The 21,121-nt window shown below is 42.8% G+C and overlaps 3 protein-coding genes across 3 annotated transcripts in view; all 3 read left to right on the top strand.

Moving 5' to 3' along the window:
- The window catches only part of psmd14 (proteasome 26S subunit, non-ATPase 14), an 18,268-nt gene extending 9,307 nt beyond the window's left edge, over positions 1-8,961 (top strand). Inside the window, exons 7-11 of the mRNA XM_063212019.1 lie at positions 2,998-3,105; positions 4,573-4,647; positions 5,705-5,830; positions 6,304-6,366; positions 8,761-8,961. Of these exons, the coding sequence (XP_063068089.1) occupies positions 2,998-3,105; positions 4,573-4,647; positions 5,705-5,830; positions 6,304-6,366; positions 8,761-8,859 (471 nt within the window). The 3' untranslated portion in view covers positions 8,860-8,961. The remainder of the gene's footprint in view (positions 1-2,997; positions 3,106-4,572; positions 4,648-5,704; positions 5,831-6,303; positions 6,367-8,760) is intronic.
- A 1,075-nt stretch (positions 8,962-10,036) lies between these two features.
- On the top strand, positions 10,037-16,194 carry tbr1a (T-box brain transcription factor 1a). The gene is made up of 6 exons (XM_063212016.1): positions 10,037-10,639; positions 11,007-11,161; positions 11,346-11,464; positions 14,099-14,257; positions 14,415-14,476; positions 14,698-16,194. Exons 1-6 carry the CDS (start codon positions 10,056-10,058, stop codon positions 15,470-15,472), a joined length of 1,854 nt encoding a protein of 617 aa, XP_063068086.1. The 5' UTR covers positions 10,037-10,055; the 3' UTR covers positions 15,473-16,194.
- A 2,191-nt stretch (positions 16,195-18,385) lies between these two features.
- Positions 18,386-21,121, top strand: part of slc4a10a (solute carrier family 4 member 10a) — a 116,196-nt gene continuing 113,460 nt past the window's right edge. Inside the window, exon 1 of the mRNA XM_063212017.1 lies at positions 18,386-18,440. Within this exon, the coding sequence (XP_063068087.1) occupies positions 18,393-18,440 (48 nt within the window). The 5' untranslated portion in view covers positions 18,386-18,392. The remainder of the gene's footprint in view (positions 18,441-21,121) is intronic.

The raw sequence follows: 21,121 nt of genomic DNA, 5'->3' as shown, positions 1-21,121 counted from the left end.
ATATTTTGGTGCAGCCTTTAATTAGCAGCGAACTTATTTTTTGAAACAAGTTGGGTAGTTGTACTTTGACATTAATCTGTCCAGGTGAAATGTGAACACTTTTTCAGGGTGATTTTTCACTCTTTTGAGAAAACGGTTTTCTCAAACTATATCTCTTAGACAATTATACTCAACAACACAATGAGCCGAAGCCTTGAAGTCTTGACGAGTTCGTCAGAGTAAATGAAGACTGAACCGATTAATTCAATATAAACTGAGATTATAGAAGAATTCTTTCCTCTCTGGTTTTAAGTGTGTGTAGTTGAATGCGGTTAAGTGGCGTTTTGATGGCCAACTTGACTTGACTTGCGTGGCACGGTAGGCTACAGTACAGTAGTAACACATGGAGCCCAGTAGGGCTGAGTGGAGCGGATTGGAGAGAGGCTGAGTGGAGCTGAGCTTAGTGTAACGTGGCGGAGTGGTGTTGGGCATAGTGTAACGGGGTTGAGTGGTGCTGGGCATAGTGTAACGGGGTTGAGTGGTGTTGGGCATAGTGTAACGTGGTTGAGTGGTGCTGGGCATAGTGTAACGGGGTTGAGTGGTGTTGGGCATAGTGTAACGGGGTTGAGTGGTGCTGGGCATAGTGTAACGTGGCGGAGTGGTGTTGGGCATAGTGTAACGGGGTTGAGTGGTGTTGGGCATAGTGTAACGTGGTTGAGTGGTGCTGGGCATAGTGTAACGTGGTTGAGTGGTGTTGGGCATAGTGTAACGTGGTTGAGTGGTGTTGGGCATAGTGTAACAGGGTTGAGTGGTGTTGGGCATAGTGTAACGGGGTTGAGTGGTGTTGGGCATAGTGTAACCTGGTTGAGTGGTGCTGAACATAGTGTAACGTGGTTGAGTGGTGTTGGGCATAGTGTGACGGGGTTGAGTGGTGTTGGGCATAGTGTGACGGGGTTGAGTGGTGTTGGGCATAGTGTAACGTGACTGACTGTAGCTGAACATAGTGTAACGTGACTGATTGGAGCTAAGCATAGTGTAGCGGAGCGGAGCTGAACTGAGCTTTGTTTGCTGCCGGGCTGCCTGCGAGGCGGCTTATTTTAGACGCTCTTCTTGGCAGAGTAGCAGGTGGAGGAGGCAGAGAAATAGAGACACCGCCAACAACCTCCGACGAGGAGAGGAATCAAAGGAAGAAATGCCCCTTACAAATATGCTTTGACCGACACAAAAATCGTTTAAATGGATGCACGTTTTTGGCCCTTTGGCACGGCCGTTTGTCAGGGGCCGCCTATTTACAGATGGATATTGACATGCATCTAACGCCACACTTGAGTCAACTAAGAGCTCTGCATCGAATCCTCTACTGTGCTGGTTTCAGGCTGGCAGATAGTAGAGCAGCACAGCACAGCACAGCAGACTGCTCCTGCTACAGACAGATTTTGTGACCCAGCTGTCTTCTCATACAGTATTACATTTGGAGATGTTTTTTTTAGCATTTCCTTTTATCAGTGATGTGGACGTCTAGTTCTACCTCACTTCATTCGTAAATAGGCTGTAGACAAAAGTCCCAGCGATGGCATTAGTGACGTTTTTGCCTAGCATACGCAGTTCTATCACTTTCATGAAATACATTTGCAGTGTGTGAATTTAAATCCAGATTTATTCAGAATAACTCAATTACACATTTGCCTGTGAGATATGTGTGGTAAACCGCAGCCGAGTGTGTGAAGCTGTTTTCTAGGTCCATTGTGCATTGTCTTTTCGTCACTTTGGTGAGGTGTAGTTATTGATATAGCTGCACGTATTCCAAGGGGACTTGTGCTAAACAACTCATGAATAAGGCAGTGGCCACCTCAAATGCATCCTCATGCAGCTTTAATAACTCGTGTAACAGAAGCCACTACCTGTCTGGAAATCACGAAAGCGTAAAGCACTGGATGACTGATTTTGGGTCATTGTCTCTGTTTTTGACCAGATCTTTTTTCTTGCATGTGACACACGCACACACACACAGACACGCACACACACACACGCACACACACACACACACACAGACATGCACACACACACAGACACGCACACACACAGACACGCACACGCACACGCACACGCACACGCACACACACACACACTCACAGAATTTCTAATTGTCCAAAAAGGCAATATATGAAAGTGAGTAGTGAATCTGATGAAGACTGGTGAAGTCAAAAAGGTAATGTAACCATGGAATCCATAAACAAAGAAAGAAGGATTTTAAGTATGCAGACTCCCCAGGAGTGCCCCAGGAGTTTGCTGCAGCAAGCACTTGCATATTTGGACAGTTTTATCATTTCGGAACGATAAAGACTATTATGTTATTGTGTTAGTAGCTCATTTTCAGTTAATGATCACTGTTGTTTTTTAGACTCTGGAGTAGTGGCAAATTAAAAACGCAGCCAAAGCTGGAGACGTGGATTGGCACAATGGCTATTTTCTGTCTTGAAACAGACTATTGTGTATGCATCACATCCATATTTCTGCACAGACTGGTGTGGAAGTGGCCTCTTGTCCCCTGGTCTGGTTTTCGCCGTGGTTTCGGCCCGCCTTCCTCCCTCTGCCCTTTACCAGTCCAGACAGCCTTTCGACTGACCCTTCATGGCATGGTCATGTCCTGCGTGATGCAAACACATCTGATGTGCTGAACCCTCTTCCCCAGACAGTTCTCCAACTGATGCTCATGTCCACAGATCTTGCCTTGATTGCCATTTTGTCCTCTCACATGATTCTTCCCTGATCAGCTTTTTTTTATTATTAACATCCTGTTTATTTGTTTGAATTGTTTGAATTCCATTCATTTATTTCTCTAGAGGGGGCAGGGTGTGTGTACATCTGTCCTGGTTCATTTCCTAACCCTGCCTTGTCTCTCAGAGTAGTTTTCAATAAAAGAACAATAAAAATGCCCAAAATACATAAAACGTGTCTGATGTACTCATAAACTGAATGATGCTTGGTTTGTCTAATGGCCGTGTTTTCTCCTGGTAGGTTGTGATCGATGCCTTCAGACTGATCAATGCCAACATGATGGTGTTGGGTCATGAGCCCCGGCAAACCACCTCTAACCTGGGCCATCTCAACAAACCCTCTATTCAGGTAACCACACCACTCCACAGGCACTTCACCCATTTTCTCCTAAGCCCTTTTTGGGAAAGGGTGCCCTCTGCCTATTACAGGGTGGCCGCGGGTCCTTAAAAGGTCTTAAAAAGTCTTAAATTTCATTTTAGCCAAATAAGGCCTTGAAAAGTCTTATTTTGTCTTAAATTTTCAACCCAAATGTCTTAAATTTGTGGAGCTTCATTTAGGGAGGAATAGTTATGTCAGCCATGTCATGAACTTCGCGACGGAAATCGGGAGTTGTAGCCATGTAGTGTAATTTAGAACGCATTATTGAATTTTATTTAGTGTGAAGTTTCATTGTGTATAGTTTTGTGTTTTCAAACGGCTACATTAATGTAAATAACCGATTGTTTTTTGTGCTTCATTTGAACCTGTGTATGATCTTGCGAGTTGGTCCTAATTTCATTTGGAAAATGGTATTGAAAAGTCTTAAAATGTCTTAATTTTGACTTGCTAAAACCTGTAAACGCCGCGAGTTGGTCTTAATTTTATTTGGAAAATGGTATTGAAAAGTCTTAAAATGTCTTAATTTTGACTTGGTCAAACCTGTAGACACCCTGTATTAAATCCTAAATATCTCAGCCTCCGAAGCACATACACGCATGAAATGAGTTGCATTTAAAAGCTAGGACCCTCGTTTTGGCTTAGAATGTGTTCATTTAGCTCTAACTTATCCACATTTTCAATAAAACAGCTCAAATCTCAAGAACCTGAATGCAGCGTACTGTATGTGTGTCTCCAGGACACAATGGGTTAAATGACATTACAGACATTCTCAGGCACTAGATAATATGTAATGAACTAAGTAGGGCCATCTCGACCAACCCTTGATTCAGGTGACAACAGGGGTGAAAGTAGGCAGGTGTGCACAGGTGCATAGCACTTGTATAGATTTATTCAGCTGGTGCACAGTACCGGTAAGAGAGTAGGTTAAATGCTGCCCAAAACCCACACGTGAAAAAAATAAGGTCCCCTATTTAAATAGAAAACACGTACACCCACACTATGCCATTTTAGACAAGTGTCCTCTTATTAAAAGACGCCCGAAATAGTCATGCAACAATATTGATCTGTGGTGCATATATTTATTTTGTTTGTTTATTTGTTTGCGGTTGTGGAGTAGGATAGCACCAGTTAGAAAGAAAACTACTTTCACCCCTGGGTGACAACACTACTCAACAGACACTACACACACAAAATCTGCCCTTATTTTTGTTTAAGATTGCTTAGTCATTTTACTTGTATTGGTATTGTGTATTTTTTTTGAATAGCCTGTTACCTGATGTGATGGCAATTAAGTATTCTGATTGATGCTATACTGTAGGTATTTGTCTTGATTGATATCCCGTTCTTTATGAATGTTGTTTCAATTTATTGTGTTTGTCGTATTATTGAGGGGGCAAAACATGAAGGCTAATGCTTGTGGTGTTTGACCATTTCCAGGCTTTGATCCACGGCTTGAATAGACATTACTACTCCATCACAATCAATTACCGCAAGAATGAGCTGGAGCAAAAGGTTTGTTGGGGTCTCTTGTCCTTCTGTAACTGAGTAGTCCACAAGTCCATTGATTTCTCTTGCACTGATTGCTGAACAGCTCTGTCTAGACCTGTTGCATTAGCTCTACTACATCACATTGCTTATAACTTGGTTGACGTTTTTATCCAAAATGACTTAAAGGTACAGTATGTAATGTTTTTAGTAGTTTATTTCCTCAATTCATGCTGCTCATTCACTAATGTCACGAATACTTAACCACCACCATCAAATTCTACATAATCATTTGAATGGGAAAATTAAAGGGACACTGTGTGAGATTTTTAGTTGTTTAATTACAGAATTCATGCTGCCCATTCTCTGATATTACTTTTTTCATGAATACTTACCACCACCATCAAATTCTAAGTATTCATTATGACTGGAAAAATTGCACTTTTCATACATTTTCATACATTCTCCATGATCCGCCATTTTGAATTTCCAAAAATAGCCATTTTTAGTTGCAAAAATGACTGTACTTGGACCACCCTAGGAAATATGTGTTTATTACTTAGTAAACTTTCATGTAAAGATCAAATTTGGCAATAGACAGCCCAGTACCTTTTTTTGACCATTTCCTGCACAGTGTACCTTTTTAATTTCCAGTAATATACATTGTTAGCTGCAAAACTTACTGTACTTTGGTCATACTAGCAATTATTGTTTTATCACTTGGTAAATATTCATGAAAATATCAAATTTGGGAACAGTTGCAATGAGCAGCATAGTTGCAATACCTACTCTGGTCATCATCCTGCATACTGTACCCTTACAGTTAGTACATGGTATTGGTTACAGTCCCTGGAGTATTATGTGGATACGTGCCTTGCTCAGGGGAACATGGCTGAAGGTGCAGGGACACATGTTTATCTTAAACCCTCACCATTAGTAGAGTAGGGTAGAGTGTAGTATAGTGACTATTGATTTAAGGAAATTAAGGGATTAGGCCAAGGCTGCTGAAAGTTCAACGGCAGCAGGGCTCTACTACCACTGTTCCTCTGACATTGTCTGTCTGTGTCTGTCTGTCTGTCTGCAGATGTTACTGAACCTGCATAAGAAGAGTTGGATGGAGGGTCTGACTCTAACAGACTACAGTGAGCACTGCAAACTCAACGAAACCATCGTTAAGGAGATGTTGGAGCTCGCCAAGAATTACAACAAGGTATTGTAATGACATATCCCATGGGCTGCTTGGGCTTCATAATTCAAAATGTATGCATTGTTTTGATGTTTATTTACTCAAGATATAATAAAAAATTGTCACGTGTTCCTGAAACACAAATTATCTACACTATCTAAGTCATAAAGCACTAAGCATGAAGCACAAGCACTTTACTGATAAGGTTAAGATTGAATAAAAAAATAATAATAATTAAATTATAAATTAATCTGTCGGCACTCTTTTGCAGCCAAGTTAAAAAGCAGCCAAGTTAAAAAGCAGCAGTATATCAAGAGCTTTTAGAGCTTTTATTTGTCATAGACAAACGAATTCGACAACAAAATTGCGTTTAAGAATACACTGTACAAGTATTCCCTTGCCGCTGCCCTACGGACACCGCTCATTGAACTGTATGAACTGTAAACGTGACATCTGGTATCACCTGACACTAATCCCCCCCCCCCTTCATCTTTCAGGCGGTGGAGGAAGAGGACAAAATGACCCCAGAGCAGCTTGCAATTAAGAACGTTGGCAAACAGGTACAGTACCTTGCAACACACATAATGGGCTTTTTATTTTTTATTTAAAAAAAAATATATATCATAAATAATGAAAGTAAAAATGGGATACCCACAGGTGTCAATGACCGCCCACAAAAAAAATAAAAATAAAATGGGATACCCACAGGTGTCAGTGACCCCACAATTTAAAAAAAATAAATAAATAAAAATCCCATGTATTGCATTTACCGTTCCACGTAGCACTTAATGCACTTGTGGATCTGAGTACAGATTCATAAATGGCTCAGTTCTGCTTCAAGCTATATCAAAAATAAAAGCCAAGGAACAGAAATGCTGTCCACCACCAAACTTTTGGTGTGTAGTGGTGTTGCAGTCGTTGTCCTATCTTTTTACTTTTCGAAGCCCTTATTATTCCCTATGGTTCCCTCGGAGTGCTTTGTGGCAGGGGTCATGTTGATGAGAGTTAAGCCGTATCTCAAAGTCAAGGATTCTGGCCTTGCTAGGATCTTAAGTGAACTCCGCGGAGTATCCAATCACTGGGCTTTTTCACGTCCTAGCAAGGCCAGGATCCTTGACTTTTAGAAACAGTGGTAGAGTTCTCTAGCTGCTCATAAAAGATCAGCATAATCTTGTTTTTCTGTGAGTGTTTTTGACTTTTGGTTACCAGGCCAACTGCACACACACATTTTTTTTACCGACATTTCACTTCCCGCTAATTTTCACAGTTTTGCAGTACTTGCAAGTGCTGCGACACCCCTTGAAAATCAACAGTTGACCTCATTAAAATGTAGTGTGGGGCAAATGTGTGGATGAGCATATAACACAGCAGGCTGTTCTACCAGGCAACATCCCCTGACCAGGCTGTTGCACAATCAGTTACCATGGAAAACAAAGAGCCGTCTAAAAAGGAGACGGAGACGGAGAAGGCGTTTGGCCGGGGAAAACGTTGAATTAATGGGTTCCCTGTTGGGTTTAAAGGCTGGTGTTGCTTAGCATCTCATCGTCATTTTGAATTATTTGCGACATCAGATGACTGCTTTTCGATTAATACAGAATTTAAATGTAGATCTCTGTATGAAAAAAAAAAAGATTTTGTCCTAGATTTGGAGTAGTCTCTCTGTGTACAGAAGACAGTCTGTGTGTTAAGTGACTTGAGTTGGTGTATGGATATAATCTTTTTAGTCTGTGAAAAAATGTCATGAAACCAAATGTTTGGGAACTCAAAACAACAAAATAATTGCTTAACCCCCATTTGGTTTTTGGCTGAAGTCACCTCTGCACCTCCATCTTAACCTAGGGCTGGGCACAAGGGGTTGGTGTCAATGATATGACAAAGTTTCTAAACATACCCTGTAAAGGTGCACTGTGCAGGATTTTTAGTTGTTTATTTCCAGAATTTATGCTACCCATTCACTAATGTTACCTTTTTCATGAATACTTGCCACCACCATCAAATTCTAAGTATTCATTATGACTAGGAAAATTGCACTTTTCATACATGAAAAGGGGGATCTTCTCCATGGTCCACCATTTTGAATTTCCAGAAATAGACATTTTTAGCTGCAATTTGTATTTGGGCCATACTAGAAAATATTAGTTTATTACTTAGTAAACGTTAATTAAAAGATCAAATTTGGCAATAGGCAACCCAGTTTCAATGAGAAGCATAGTTGCAGTACCTTTTTTGACCATTTTCTGCACAGTGCACCTTCAATGTTAATATAATATAACATCAGTATCGCATTATACTTGGATTCAAATCTGTAATGGTACCAATAAAAGGAGTTATAACAATCTTGTTCAATAGACATAGTCTGACCAGGAGGGTGGGGGAAGTGTTGTTTTTTAAGTGACTTAACTTTACTCTGGGGCACCAAGTTAACTGACAGGTCTTATATGTTGCTTAGTTAACACTAAAGAATAGGGTTCACATGTCAGCCACTAATACATGCCTGATTACTATCTGCATAAGTGAGTTGTAAGACGTGTCCAGGACGTTTAAGTCCTTATTACGAGTACTGGTATGTCAATAATAAAGGCCTTAGTGTCAGTGAACAAGAAATTTGTGACCAAACGCCTAACAAATTATTGATTTTATTTAACACATGTCTTTTGGTGGTGAGGCACGCATCAGTGGCTAACATTTGAAACGTAGCCCCATAGTGCACGGCGTTCCATCAGTTGAAACGCGTTAATAGTCATTGAAAAGTTAACTACCATAGTATTAACACTACTACTGCTACGCTACTTAACACAGAACCTTTAGTAATGCACTACTACTTGGTTATTGTCATTCTGGCAGCAGGAAATGCATGACGCTGTGTCTTAATCTAAAGTGTTAAACTACCGTTGATAATAATATTCCAGTTCACACACCTCTCTCATGGCTGCCTCTGTGTGTTTCTCTTGCAGGATCCCAAGAGGCATTTGGAAGAGCACGTTGACGTGCTGATGACGTCCAATATCGTGCAGTGCCTAGCCGCCATGTTGGATACCGTGGTCTTCCAGTGAATACTTCATACATCTGCCTGCTTGTCATTATTGTCATATTCCAATTCTTTTTTTTTTTTGTCTTTTTAAAAAATAAACTTATATAAAAGAGGGAAAAGCTTGGTCTCCTGGAGTTATTTTGTTGTGATGACGGACAGCAGAAGCTGAGACTGAAAATTATTTTTCTGTGTTTGTTTTTACACCACACACCACACACACACACACACACACACACACACACACACACACACACACACACACACACACAAACACACACACAAACACGGATCCAACACAAATAAGTAGGCTTCCTGCAACATTTTGCATGGTGTAGCATGTTAATTGAACACTTCTTGAAAAGTGAATGGGGTTAATAAAAACATCCAATATAATAAGAACATGTTATGTGTGGACTGAACATTAACTAAACCTGGCAGTCAAAATATGGATCAAAAAGGTCATTGCTACAGATCACTGAAACGGGTTATTTTTTATGTCGGATAGTTTAATAATAATAATAATAATTGTATTTGTATAGCACTGTGTCATACAAGGCTTGTAACTCAAAGTGCTTAACAAATGGGAAAAAAAGTTTAATAATGCAAATTATGCATCATCGAGAGCCTATGAAAATAACTACCACAAATGGTAAACTCAGTGACCCAACTTAATCTGGGTTAAAAATGTGCAAATGTGTTACATTTTATTCTTATAACCCCCTACATCACAAACTGAAATACAGGTCTGGTGATTTTATTAGCTCTACATAATGACACGTATAATGACTTAATTGACATGCCTTTATTTAAACTTGGTGAGCGCGCAGTGAAGAGAGGAATTGTAATGAGATTGAGCAACCTTTCAACTGGGTGTTGATTATATTTCTCGGATGTTGGATTCATCGTCACAATTATCAGCTAACACAAATGACAAAAAAAAGAAAAGAAAACACGGCAGCTAAAGCTGGCATTTCAATTGGCCAATGAGCCTCATCAACACCCAGACTCGTTTTGTGTTGCGGGAAGGCGTAGACTCCGCTCAGTGCGCTCCGCTCTCCGACAAGTTGCGCGTCAGGACCTGCCAGTGCTCCAGCAGGCATGCCGCTGAAAGTGTGCACCGCCTCGCCCTCTCTAGTTGCCGCCGATGGACTGATGAATGTTGGCAGTGGCTACCTGAGCTATAACTGTATCGAGCTGGCCAGTGGGGACCTTCCCACTATGTCCACTGCTGACAACTGTGAGTCAAACTTGCCACATAGAAGCAGCCCGAGTGAACTGACGTATCAGCAGTCGACTTCCATCTCTACATCTGAGGCGAGGGAGTCACAGCAGACAGACGAAAAGGAGTCCAAGCTTGGGGCAGAGAGAGAGGCCGTCCCTGAGGAAAGGCCTTCCGTCGATGGCGCTAACACCGAGGGCTACTTCTCATCACCGATTTGCCAAACACAGAGCCTTTCCTCCTCTCCTAATGCCATGTTCCCTTACCCGGTTCAGCATGGGGCAGCTCACCCGCCTTTCTCCATTGCAAATCCGGGCCCATATATGGCACATCACCCGGTGATCACCAGTGGACCTTACAGTGGACTTTTGACGAGCCCGTCTCGACAGGCATACCCATCCCCTGGCTACTCGTATGCGCAACAGTACGGCCACAGCTACCAAGACGGTCCATTGTACCAGTTTTCGGCAACCGGCGCAACTCCATTTCTCTCGGGCAAAGCGCATGTGTATTTGTGTAACAGGGCTCTGTGGCTGAAATTCCACAGACATCAGACAGAGATGATAATCACCAAACAAGGCCGGTATGTGCAGTGATCATGATGAAGTATTTAATTATTGATCCGATATGATTATTGGTTATATGAGTAATATCCAACTGAAAAGCTAAGTATCTGAGTTATAGCCAATTTAAAAAAAAAGAACGGGAATGATCCACTTTGTCCATCTTTAAAATCTTACTTAAAAAGAGAGTAAAGCACTTGAACGACTATAGTCTTTAAAAAAAGATTTTGTATTCAATGTCTGGCCTTGGGATTCTGGCTACATGTGAAACAAGAAAATGTATCAGAAAGACAATCTGGCGTGTTCATTTATTGTTTTTTTAACTGATCAATATTTTAACTATTATTAGGCTATTTATGGGCGTGTATGTTTTATTTTTTCTACTAGACGGATGTTCCCATTTTTGAGCTTTAATATAACGGGCCTTGATCCGATGGCGAAATATAACATATTCGTGGACGTCATCCTTGCCGACCCAAATCACTGGCGTTTTCAAGGAGGAAAGTGGATTCCTTGCGGCAAAGCGGACACAAATACAACAGGTAATTTTTTTAATCAGTCGCCTTGATTCTTATTCTGGTATTAGGTGTCGTGCGTAAAGCATAGCATGCTCTTGTGATTTCACACAAATATTGCACCAAGTAATTGTAACTTGCCTACCACTAACCCACTAACAAATTTCTAACATTTTCGAAATGTACTTGTTATTTTCCCCAATATCACCAGCAAACAAGGTGCACATGCACTCAGACTCGCCAAACACAGGTGCGCACTGGATGCGTCAAGAGATTTCTTTTGGAAAACTGAAGTTAACGAACAACAAAGGCGGTTCCAGCCCAGGGCAGGTATCAAACATTTTAAACCGGTGTTTGAAAATAATCTGGGCGGGAGGGTAACCATTTCCTACTACCCTTGCTTGATATAATTGCGGAATTGAGCTATATTGTGAGTTGCGCCATACGTATCGCCTGGTGCATTTTACTATATGGAACAGCAATTGTATTTACTGTAATAAATGTAGTGTGGTGTTTCAATAAACGAGCTATCATATTTAACGTGTTGTGCTTTTAAAGTAAACAATGTTATCCGTACATGTTTGATTGACATTGCGTAATTTGGGTAGGTTGTCTCGACATGTATTGTTTATTATTTTATTTCATTTGTTGTACAATTACGACTAAATTACTAACCCATAACGCAGTGTGTGTTCTCTCTCTATGATTGTTAACTGCTTTTATTCTTTTAAATTAATCCCTCATCACACATTGCTAAGGGACTGTACGTTATTTACCGGGGGGGGGGGGCTGGTGCGCTGGAAGTCCGGTCAAAAAAAAAAATCATGGCCCCCCCCCTCCACCTCAATTTTTTCCCCATGGCCCTCCCCCCACTTCAATTTTGTTTTCCCATGACCCTCCCCCTACAGGTACAAAAATGTAATATGTAAAATTGGTAGATGAACAACCATCATGACAACAGTCAGAGTAGCCTACATCAAGGGCGGTTGTCTGCACTATTATGTGCTATCGATATCAGTGGATACCTATGAGAAGCCGCTATAATCTACCACTGCGGCTGCATGGGATGCCTTTTAACTCCACTGTCACCAAGACACATTGCAGGGACGCAGAAACTCATTTTGACCAGGGGGTGCTGTGGTCAGGGGAATTTCCTGCATTCTTATCAATTTTAGGAAGAAGAATGGCGAATCCCATCTGACTAACTTCATCATGTTTTATGTAGCCTAACCAAGGATGACTAGATTTTACCTTTTTTTTTGTTTAACATTTCACTTCAAAATTATTAAGTTCTCCTTGTGGAAGGGAAACGCGCACCTAATGTGGAGGTGAGGGCGTGTTCAAGAGCAAATCGAGCTGCCGTGACAGTTTCTCTCTTCTCCATGGGCAGTCTACAATGTGTGAAATTGGTAGAAATGCGGCTATGCGATGCACTTGTGAGAGGTGACCGGGCTTTCAAACAATTTAGATTTTCTTGCAATTGCGATTGTGTATCTCAAGATGCATACGATCAGGACCCCTGCCTTGTCTCCCCGCCCGCGCACAAAAGCACGCACGCACACACAGACAGGCATAGGCCTACAGCTTCCCGAATGTGATTGCACTCTGACGGCCAAAGAGTTTGTGCTGTGATCGGCGAGAGAAGTAGGTTAAGCGCCAAAGCAGCTGGTGCCATTGCTGGCTATTGATACAGGGAGAGTGTGAAAGCCTAGTTTGCATTTGGCGTTGGTCATATTCAAGACGCACTAAAAGGTGCCACTAAACGGTGGTCAAATCAGCAGCAAGAGGCAAAAGGAACAAATCGCCACCACTACAAAAGTCCAAAACATCTACAATAGCACAGCCATTTCACACCGCGGTCAACTTTGGCAACAGTTATGCCTATGATAGACAAGCCACGCACACCATCGGCTGTGCTATTCACCCCATAGCCAACTCCGAGGCTAAGATAGACTTCACCAGCAATAGGCAAGACCTAGCCTACCAATGTGCTACTACGAATCCAATCTCCACCGCAAGAAACAAAAGTCACTTCTTACCTGACACGATGCACAATTTTGGTGACATTCCCTTCTTCCATCGCACTTTAAATTCACCTAATTCCTTGCTAAGTTGGTCCGTTTTTGATCACCAAAGTGATGAGACGACTTCTCACAACAAGTTCCTCCAATGGGTTTAAGACCGTGTATGTTGATGCATGCCCAAGCCAACATATCGCTAATACCACTTTTATTACTACCTTGACACCACAAGCTAAACAAAACAAACGTCTCTCTCGGCGGTGCTATGCGACCATTGAACACAGATGTAAAGCACACGGCGGTGCCAATAAATAAAATCATGACTTACCAGAAGCTGTGACCACCAGTTGACTACAACACCTCTCCAAAATTCCTCTGGAAATGCCCATTAAATTCATTGTCAAAACTTCCCAAACTGTTTAGCCCATAGGCCTTTTACACCTCAGCTAGTTTGATATTTGCTCACGGGCATTTTCTATGATGCTCAATGTTCCTTCGTAGCACTAGCAATCCTACAGTGAAAGAGAGTCAGCGCGGGCAATCTACAGTAGCTGCACCTGATAGTTTTTTGACTACAGATACATGCTTCAGTGCTAAAGTAGGCCTATGCACCCGGGACCTTGCATCACAAAGCGATGTGTTTCAGAGCATTTTTTATTATTATTTAAAAAATAAATGAAAATAAAATAAAATAAATTCGTTTTTTTCCTCATGGCCCTCCCCCTAACTCCGATTTTTTTTGCCATGGCCCTCCCCTCCACCTCATTTTTTTCATCATGGCCCTCCCCCCCTACGCACCAGCCCTCCCCCCCGGTAAATTACGAACAGTCCCTAAGGGGACATCTGCTGTATTTCTTCTACTTGTGTGCGCGTGGCATTTAATTTGCTTCCAATAAAAGCGAGGTTCACACCTTTTTTAAAAAAACGTCTCTCTTGAGTCCAGATGGTAGTTCTGCAGTCCCTTCATAAGTACCAACCCAGGCTACACGTGGTGGAGGTGAATGACGACGGTACGGAGGACAAGAACCAGGAGGACAGGGCGCAAACATTCACCTTCCCCGAGACGCAGTTCATCTCCGTAACGGCCTACCAGAATACTGACGTAAGGGCGGTACTAGGCTATCCAAACCGAATGTTTACTACTTACTTTTACATTGCCTTTTTGCTGGCAAAGCCACAACAATGCTGCAAGTGTCTCAAAATAACTTGCTGGGTTTTTTTTAAATTGTTTTTCTAATGTCATGTATTCTCTGTTTTAGATCACTCAACTGAAAATAGACCACAATCCATTTGCAAAGGGGTTCCGTGATAACTATGACACGTACGTAATCTAGTTTGCCTTATTTAGGCCTATGTGCTTTGGGCTAGGCCCACTATTTGACAAAGACGTGGTAGGCTACAAATTATTTGTTAAAGATTTGTTTTTAATTCTCATGTTTTAGCCATTTAAATAGACCTCTCTCCTGCAAATGAAATATACATCTTAACCAGTCACATATTTTGGTGATATTTATCCATATTTCATGTACATGTGTTCCACAGAATATACTCTGGGATGGACATCGACCGGTTTACCCCGTCGCCAGGTGATTCTTCACAGTCTCAGATGATTCCTGGAGGTCTCTATGCCATGGCGAACCCTCTTTTCCAAGAGCAGTTCAATCCTTACGCAAGAGGGTCTTTCAACCCCGTTGGTGGACCTGCGCCTGGACTTGATTTGGAAAGAAAACCCTCTCTAAATAGCCTGGTGCCCCATCAACAGCTTGACGAAAATGCAGCTGCTTCTGCGCAGCGGTGGTTTGTTGCACCTCCTGGAAACAGACTGGACTTTTCAACCCCAGGATATGACACGGCTGCTGGGGCAGACTTCGCCGGTAATGCCGCCTCACTGCTGTCCTACACGGCCGGTGTGAAGGCCCTGTCCCTGGCCAACGCCAGCTGCTCCAGTCGTGGGTTTGGTTACTACACGGATCCTGCTGGCTGGCCATCGCGCAGTTCTTCGCTCTGCGTCCCACCAACAGGGGACCGAGATGAGAAGTCAAACTATTTGGGAGATAACGAAAGTGTAGAGATTGGGAGGTCGCCCTTGCGTGACTCCAAAATGAAGGACTCATCCGAATCTAACTGGATAGAGCACACGCCATCAATGGACGCTGACGACAGTGGGATTTATGATCACAGCAAACGGAAAAGAGAGTCTTCGCCAGTAACTGTGATTGCAGGGGATGTGTCACCTTTGAAAACTGAGGCTTCTGCAACACAGGGGAGCGAAAATAATTCTAAAGACATGCAGTTCAAGTTTTATTCTCAGACTTAAAAAGAAGAACCATCGGTGGAGTAGCCTAAACATTTTTAAATTTTAAATAGCCTATGTTATTCGATACTACTTGACTGTAGCTTTTTGTGACTGAAAATGGCAATACTCCATCCGATAGGCATTAATAGGCCTATGCCTAATAAGGTATAGGCCATGAGAGTGGAGATACCAACAACAAAACTTTCAATATGTTCTGTAACATCTGCATACAAGCCTGCAAAGAGACTGCAATTTTCCCACTTGAATTGGATGGTGTTAAGCTATTTGTGATTATTTGCGTGGAACTTGTTCACGAAACTGTAAATAGGCTAAAATGAATTAACACATAGCCTATATCTTTCTCTGTCTTCTAGTTTAAAATGCCAAATTGCAGGCATTGATTTGGAATATGATATACAGTAGCCTAATTTATTGATCAGATGGATCTACAGATTGAGGGAAGACTGAACACATTTAAAATTATATTACACAATGATGAAATTTTTCTTTTTTCAAAAAGGGGAACAAAAGATCTTAGCAATATCAAATCGGTTAATTGTAAGTGTACCCTGTTGTGTCTTAAGTATCCTAAAGTTACAGGGTGTTTCTGTGGTGAACAAAATCAATAGAATGTGTAAATGTGATTGTGCAGGTAGGCTATTAGGTGCACAATTTGTTCAGATTGTTTTATTCCTTGCCCATGTCAAATGCAAAGATGACGTCACTCCAGTCCGTTGGTTCTGTTTTCCATTTGTATGTCGATTGCATTAGGTAGCGTCACTAAAAGCAACTCCAAGCCCCCAACCTTACGACAATTTTTTCCTCCTAGGATACCATCAGGTAGCCTACACTACAACAGAGCTTTGCTGCCATCTGCCGGCACGTGCCCTAACCAATTCAATCTGAAACCATTAGCCTACAGTAGGGCTACATTACTTTGAAACAGGACAAGTTGAGCACCTCAACTGCCCATATACGTCCAGACTTAAGCAATGGACGTAATGACTTTAACTTCATCGTTTTCCCATCGTTTGGTTTGAGGGAGGATAAAGTGCGGAGGAAAAGAAGACGAGCGGTTTGAGCATCATGGTTCCTGTAAGAGGTCAGAAATAAACAATGTGCCATGAGAGGTGATCAGTTGTAGTTCTGTAGCGAGATTTAGGCCTATAGGATTTGTAGGCAGTGTTGGGCAACCAGGAGTCAGTTATACCAAAGAGGCTTGAGACAAGAGGGCTTACTCACGTCATAACAGCGTAGTAGGAAATGATGGCGAGGGGAGTACGGAAATGTTATTCACTGTGGAACAGGTCATAGGACAGCGTGAATGTCTGTCAGCTGTCCTTAATTACCCCCAGCAATTACTGCTGACCAACAGCTGCCGTTACTTGGCCACAAATTATCCATCATGGTGTCGCCCCCACTGACCATGTGCAAGGGAGTACGAAAATGGCATCCATCGCACCCACTGAACAATGACCATGAGCAAGGGAGTTAATTTTCCATCCACTCGTGTCCTCAGGCAACGCCCCCGTACTACACCGTGGCCAATGCATTCCCCGCCAAGAGATTGTTCTTTCTCTTGAGTTTCTTTGGTTATACAATCCAGTGCCATTTTCAAATGACCTGGATTTAACGGTCCAATTCTACCAGGTGACACTAATTCACCTGGTTGAATTTGACACGCAAACTAGGTGATTTGGAATAGGCTAGCCTACCTATGTGGCACTGGATGAATCCAGATTACCCATAACTGCTTGTGGGCTCTGTCCGAGTTTTGTAATGTAGGCTACCAAGCCTACTCACACTAAGGGTTTCCCCCATTAACTGACTTCCATAAAATACAGTCACTCCATCACTTGCCTATTTTGCAAGAGGGATTCCCTGTCCAGCGAAAGTCAAGCGATTGCGCATGGTTGGTAAATTATGAGACTGTTAAACTTTTAGAGTAGGCCGTCGTCTCCCATTCTTGTGTTTGCTTGCGCCCACACTACTGTTACCCAACACCAGATGGAGCCAAAGTCCAAAGTGGTGTCCAGGTGGCCGTGCCAGATGGCTTCTTGAAATGGCTATTATGGGCATGTGAGTGATCCCACTACCCACTGTGCCGAAACGGAATATTTCAACAGTATTTGTTTTGAGGGGATGCAAATGACGAGTGTAGTAATAATGAGTTTCTACATTGTTACTAACTGGCGGCCAAACTAGGCTATGTGGTCATTTGATGTGCTCAGCTATGTCACAAGAGCAGCATTGTCATTTACACCTGATCATGATTGCGTCTGTTTCTGGTGTAAAACGATGCGTGGGGCATCATGCTTGAATGTTCACCATATGACATTCTAAGAGATGGACCAGTGCGCAACACAAGGCTCGCGCGTTGTACTGTTTTCAAAATGTTCTGGCGCACAGCAAATAACACATCAGCCCATAAGCGTTTACTTTGGTTTCCTATACTGCCATTATAATTGTAGCCTACTTGTCCATGTCTTCCCCTTGCCCTAAATGGGAATCACTTGGATTCAATTGGAAAAGTGCCCGGACACTTGTGCACCTACTATATATCTCCAAGGTACGAATGTGGACTGATCGCTTCACATACCCTGTGCACAGTCGATATATACAGATCCGTGCCGTAGCCTACAATGAAACGCTCCACCATGATTCGATGTGGGACCAGTATGGACTCACGTGCAGCACCAGTCGCGTCATGAGACGCAGATCGCACGCTAATAGTACGAGTGCGCGAGGGAAGGAAACGGCGCTCTCCAACCGGGAAAAAAATAACGGGGGCAGGTTCGAGGGGTAAAGCTGTACCGTTACAGATATGCGATAGCAAATAGGCTCACATCCATTATAGACTACAGAGAAACATCCAGTTTAGCCTCCGGGAATCCGCAAGGAACAGCGCCAATTTAAACCGAAGACGTGGAAGGGAGGAGAGATGGACATAAAGGATCAAGGAGCACAGATGGAGCCGCTTCTGCCACCGGTAAGAACACGTTCGTCATATTAAAACATCGTCTCTACACCCCTTGCTTCTTTTTCTTCACAGGAAAAGGCATTTTCTTACAACGCTCCTCTTCGTCGCTTGGTAATAAATCTCAGTGTTAATGTGTGACTTTGTGTATCCTAAAGAAAACGGTAGAACGGGCATGCACAAGAGGCACCTTAATGTCAGGAACAAAGAAACGTTCATTATTCATTTGCCGAAACATCACGCCAACAATATGGCATCTACTCTTTGTCAGTAATGGTATCTTTCGCGACTGAGCGCTGCCCGCCGCATCTACATGTCCAATACAACCATTATGAGACATCATAGTAATAGCCTATGTAGAAGGGGGCACCCTTAGTTGCGCTTGTAATGGTACAGACCTTGAATATAAGGCTATTATTAAGCAATTCCACGTACATTGTTGGACTTATATGACATCCCATGATAAGTCAACAGTTGCCTGCCTCAGTCAAATCTTCCGTGGGCAGCCCTCCCCCTCAAATCCTGTTATGCTGCTGCACATACCCCCCACACCCCCACCCCCTTGCTACATCTCATCAGCGGTGTAATACTATTGTCACGACAAGCTGTACAGTAGCCTAGTTTTAGAAAGAGGGCTTTCGGGCGGAGGGAGATTACAAACAAACGCAGCTCACATGCTTCTTGAAACATGCCAAACTCCAACAAAACGTGCGGCTGGTGGCGCATTAGCGTTTGTTTGGGAATCCCCCGTGCTCATCAGAAAAGCCTGCGCCAAGACCACCGTCAAGCCTGCCTTCATGTCTCTTGCTCAAACTTACTTCCCTAAGTGCCCGATGCCGAAACAGGTGGTTCTCTGTCCCCTCCAGGTGTTCAGTGTTTTCAGTGACCAAGCTGATGCGCGATTGAATTACAATTATGCGCTCTGAAAGGTTTTAGAAGGCTGTGAGTTCCCGCGGGACATAAAGTAGGCTAGTTTAAGACAAGATTGACTGTATTTTTGAAAGACAGTTCACGGTTGAAAACAGCTAAACCAAACCAAAGGAGCATTTATAAAATATATTTCAGCCATAGAGGGAATCCTCAATATGAACAAGAGAGAAAGTGCAACTCCTAGGATTTTCTTGTCTCCTCAGAGGCACCACCGGCAGACAGGTGAAGGGGACCACGGGGGAGGACAGCCATTTTGTCCCAGTCTTGGCTCGTAGATATAGATAAATAGTCCCATATATGTCTGTCGCCTGCACCACTGTGCAGGGAGGGGGTGGAAATGATTCTTTTGTAACACCACCCCCGCCTATTTACCACATGCACTGTTCATGTTCTATGTTCACACCCTCAGCTCCTCAGTAGTCAGTTGGACACTTTTGTGTGGAACACATAACACTCAGCATGGCGTACATTGTGCTACTGGTTTCATGCCAGCTCTCCCATTTTATCTGTTTCAAATGAGCATTGTGAAGAACAGTAGCCTACCTACCTACTGTATCAGCTGTCCTTTCATTCTTTCTTTCATCTTTTCGCCCATCTTGCCCATGCGGACTCTGGGAGGAATGTGAAGTTCCAGCTGGTGGCCATGGCTGTAGTTCCCATAGCAGTGATGGCTACTGGAAAGCAGAGTTTGAAACTCGCCCAAAATCAGCACGCGCATACAGCACACACACACACACACACACACACACACACACACACACACACACACACACACACACACACACACACACACACACACACACACACACACACACACACACACACACACACACACACACACATTTTGCCCAGATAGTGTAACTATAGTTTGAGCTGTATAAACAGCATTAGCAGTAGATGGTTAGACGCAAAAAATCTAGTCACCAAAGTTCAATCAGTTCATCTTTTTCTTTTGCCCGAGAGTAAAAGGTCTAAATTCTGCTTCACACTTCTTTTTCTGGGGGCTAATGTTCTGCCCAAGACTGCATTGAGTGACTTCAGTCTCACTCTAAATTTGTCATTGTCCCTTTGTCCGTTCTGGGTCAAGCACAGTACACGTGTAGGCTATGTATTGTATGTCACGCACAGATTTTAAAATCTTTAATACACCATTATCAGTCCTCATTTTACTCAGAGATCTATCTGTCTGTCTGTACCGTCTGTCCTATCTGTCTGTCCTTCTTTCTCTATGATCTCTCTTTCATTGTGTACCTTGTCTGTTTTTTACTCAGAGACAGGCACTCTGTCTGTCCACCATATCTGTCTGCCTGTTGTCAGGCTCCATTAGAGTAGTGAGGCCAAGCTATCTCCGTTTACCCACAGCAGGTTGTTATTCTTCATGTTTGTCTGTCTGTCACTCCACACAATGATGTAAGCAACACTTTACTTTTCACAGTGTTTCCTATAGCCTACATGATATAGGCCTACCATTCTGTGGCACAACTCCACAAATTGATTCAGTCTCTTTTTCCCCCCAATGTGTGTGTGTAAACTAATTTGGGTAGACGCAGAACACACGTTTGTCCCCGACACGATGCTGTGAGCGGCTCTTTGCGCGGTACAGTGTTCTTTGGCGCAGCTCCACAGAAGGAAAACTGAGCGTTCCCCGCCCCCCCCCCAAATGTAGGCCATGTGAAAAGAGTGAGGTAGCGAGTGATGCATGTACTTGTTACGTGGTCTAATGGTTAGGGAGTTGGTCTTTCAATCTGGGAGTTGTAGGTTCG

The sequence above is a fragment of the Engraulis encrasicolus genome, chromosome 12 (assembly GCF_034702125.1).
Source record: "Engraulis encrasicolus isolate BLACKSEA-1 chromosome 12, IST_EnEncr_1.0, whole genome shotgun sequence".
Taxonomy (NCBI): domain Eukaryota; kingdom Metazoa; phylum Chordata; class Actinopteri; order Clupeiformes; family Engraulidae; genus Engraulis; species Engraulis encrasicolus.
Note: the sequence above shows the minus strand (reverse complement) of the source record. Positions and strands in the feature narration are given on the sequence as shown.

Excerpts from the sequence above, each read along its gene's own strand:
- tbr1a (XM_063212016.1), top strand. The coding sequence starts at position 10,056 with ATGTCCACTGCTGACAACTGTGAGTCAAACTTGCCACATAGAAGCAGC. Across the intron at positions 10,640-11,006 it reads ATAATCACCAAACAAGGCCG|ACGGATGTTCCCATTTTTGA; the intron begins GTATGTGCAGTG and ends TTTTTCTACTAG. Across the intron at positions 11,162-11,345 it reads AGCGGACACAAATACAACAG|CAAACAAGGTGCACATGCAC; the intron begins GTAATTTTTTTA and ends CAATATCACCAG.